This window comes from Eumetopias jubatus, unplaced genomic scaffold (genome assembly GCF_037043125.1).
Source record: "Eumetopias jubatus isolate StellerSeaLion01/CBP00866 unplaced genomic scaffold, mEumJub1_p1.0 scaffold_10, whole genome shotgun sequence".
Classification (NCBI taxonomy): domain Eukaryota; kingdom Metazoa; phylum Chordata; class Mammalia; order Carnivora; family Otariidae; genus Eumetopias; species Eumetopias jubatus.
The window spans coordinates 114,385,027-114,387,918 of NW_028274816.1; the positions used below are offsets into that span (position 1 = coordinate 114,385,027).

Sequence of the window (2,892 nt, forward strand, 5' to 3'; positions counted from 1 at the left end):
TTGGGGCGCCTCCTTCTGTGGTGATGCTGGCCAAACGGAGCTTCACCCCAAGAACATACTGGGGCCTTTTCGCCTCTCGGCAAGGTGTTATTGAGGTAGAAGGAAAGCAGTGGACATGGGGAAGGGGGAGCAAATGTACAGGGACTTAGGGTTGGTCCTTCCATTTAAAAAAAACCGTCTTCTACTCGCTGCTCGGCGGGAAGCTGGGCTTGCGCGGGAGGAGGCCTCAGTTTGCCTGGATCTTCCTGGGAGCACCGAGCGCGTCCCGGCCCGAGCCCAGCAGCATGCGCTCCAGCCGCTTGCAATGCTCCCGGAGCTGCTTCTCGCGGGGCAGCAGGAAGGTGAGGACCTTATTGCGCACCACGCCCCGGTCCTCCTCCTCCCTCAGCCGCTGCTTCACGCGGGCCGCCTGCTCCCCTTGCTGCGCCAGCTCCCCGTTCATCTCGCAGAAGGCGTCCTCCAGGTAGTGGATGGCCTTCAGTGCCTCCTTCTTAAAGTCCTCCAGCTCCCGTTGTACCCCGGCCACCTTCTGCTGCAGGCTGTCCAGGTCAGCCGGCGGCAGGAGGCAGGAAGACCAGGACTGAGGGAGGGAAAAGTCTCCGGACTGGAGGCCGCGCTCCACCATCTTCTTCCCTTGTAAGGTGTTCACCTTCATGAGGATGGACCCAGCGTGGTAAAGCGGTTCCATCGTTTCTTCCCCGTTCGGACAAAGAGAGGGAGCTAAGAGACCCGTCTGGTCCGTGAATTTATTTATTTATTTATTTGGGGGGGGCCCTAGAGACACAATCCTTTGGAGTGGAGAAACCCCACACATTGTGACATCGGGGCCCCTTCAGCCAACCAGGAGGAAAGCCGCAATCCATTCATTTGCATATTGTAGCCTCCCTGGTTGGTTATCCAGGGCTCCGTCTGCTCATCTACCCAAACTGTCTTTCTGTTATATGGATTTTCATCGACTCATCCCCCTCCCAGAACCAGAGCACAGTCTCTCCTTTTACAGGAGGGACGAACCGAGGCCCAGAGCGGGGCAGTAAACGGGCCAGCGCAAGGCAGGCCGGGCCAGAGAGCGAGGAGTGGGTGCTCTCCCATACCCGGTCTCTGGGCCTCGGCTCCTCACAGGGAAACTGACTCCTTGACCATCCTCGGACGTCCTAAGATCTGCACAGCCTTTCCTTGAAACCTCTCCTGAAGCAGGAACTGCCTTCACCCTGTTTTCCTGACCTAGGACCTTGTCCTTCCAGATCCCCGTGGCACAAGAAATTCCATGGGGACATTGTAAGAGATGATGCCTAAGCTCACTTCTAGCTCTAAAAATGCTAACAAGAAAAAGAAAGGAAAGTAATTCCTGATTCCAAATCCATACTCTTTTTTTTTTTGTTGTTAAGCTTTTATTGATTTATTTATTTGTGAGAGAGAGATTGAGAGAGCACAAGCAGGGGGAGTGGAGGGCAGAGAGAGAAACAGGCCCCCCGCCGAGCAGGGAGCCCGATGCGGGGCTCGATCCCAGGACCCTGGGATCATGACCTGAGCCGAAGGCAAACGTTTAACCGACTGAGCCCCCCTCCCTGGGCATCCCCCAAATCCACACTCTTATAACAATGCCAGCATTCTAGATAATCTTAGAAGTTATAAGGTATGTACTTAGGTTTTGATGTGTGGTCCACAGCAGTGCTGAGGGTGAAATCCCATCACTCATTTATTCAGCAAGTACCGAGTGCTCACTCTGCACCTTGACCAGGGAGCAAATGTGAGCAAGAGGGCCTGGTGCCCACTCCTGCCCTGCCGGGTCATGCCTGAATGTCGACACAGATAAGAAAAAAACATACGGAAGGGTGAACCTCGCACTTCTTACCTGAATACTCTAAGAAAGGAAAATGTTTCTAGCTAGGTTATGTCAGTTTAGTCAAGAACAGACCTCTCTCCTGCCTATCTCAATGTCCTGAGCAGACTTCTCTCCTGGCCTCCAAGTGTGAGCATCTCTCCCACACCGTGCCTCAAATCCAATCTATCCAAAGCTGGACTAGTTATCATTTTGCCCAAACTGCTTCTTGTTCCAATAGTGACATTAAGCCAATGACGCCAGCGTGGGGTAGCACCCACATGAGAAACCAGGGATCAGCCTAGACCCCTCTGCATCCAAGTGGCTCTGGATTCTGTTGACTTTGCCCTAAGCTGAGCACCCCAGGACCAAACGGCCTGGGCGAGGTCTCAGCTCCACCACCTAAGAGCTGTGTCTCTTTGGCAGATGACCTCACCTCCTCCATAAAGCAGGGACGCTAATTCAGTGGTGTGCAGCTCCCTGGACAATGGGGGGGACGGAGAAGGCTCTGATTTATAGTTGTTGGCGATTTCCATGGTGTGAATACTCCCACCATGGCTGTTTTTGAGCTACCCACATGACGTCTCTGGGTAGAAGTGCACACAGTCAGCTCTCCTGAGCGGTGCGAGCTGACCCCAGCCCCACAGGACCCCTGATGAGGACAGCTACTGTCCCTGGATGAGGACTGACCTAGTGGAGTGCCCCGCAGGAGGCATCAGAGAAGGCATTTTGTAGGGAGGTAATGGCTAAACTAAGGCAGAATTTTGAATCTCAGGATGGGGCAGCAGCTCTAATTATTGAGACAGAATGTTTGGCGAAAAGAGGACAGCTGTAGGAGTCAGGAGATCGGGAGTATAAAATTGCCGTAGGACCACGGGTCAGTCACCTACCTCCCTTCTCTGTTCCCTCTGGTACAATGTGAGCAGGTGGGAGATAGCTTGTCTGCAGTCTCTAGTTCTAAGATCCACGCAGCTTTTCCTTTGAACTGTTCCTGAGGCACTCACCGCCTTCCCCCTTTTTTTGTGACCTGGGATCTTGTCCTTCCAGACCCTGATGGCACAGTAAATTCCATG

At 53.6% G+C, this 2,892-nt stretch overlaps 1 protein-coding gene across 1 annotated transcript; it reads right to left on the minus strand.

Annotated features, from left to right (window-relative positions):
- Positions 1-226: 226 nt before the first annotated feature.
- On the minus strand, positions 227-688 carry CCDC182 (coiled-coil domain containing 182). The gene has a single exon (XM_028092987.1). It carries the CDS (start codon positions 686-688, stop codon positions 227-229), a length of 462 nt encoding a protein of 153 aa, XP_027948788.1.
- Between the last annotated feature and the right edge of the window lie 2,204 nt (positions 689-2,892).

Bases quoted from the DNA above. Each gene is read 5' to 3' on its own strand.
- CCDC182 (XM_028092987.1), bottom strand. From the start codon at position 688: ATGGAACCGCTTTACCACGCTGGGTCCATCCTCATGAAGGTGAACACC.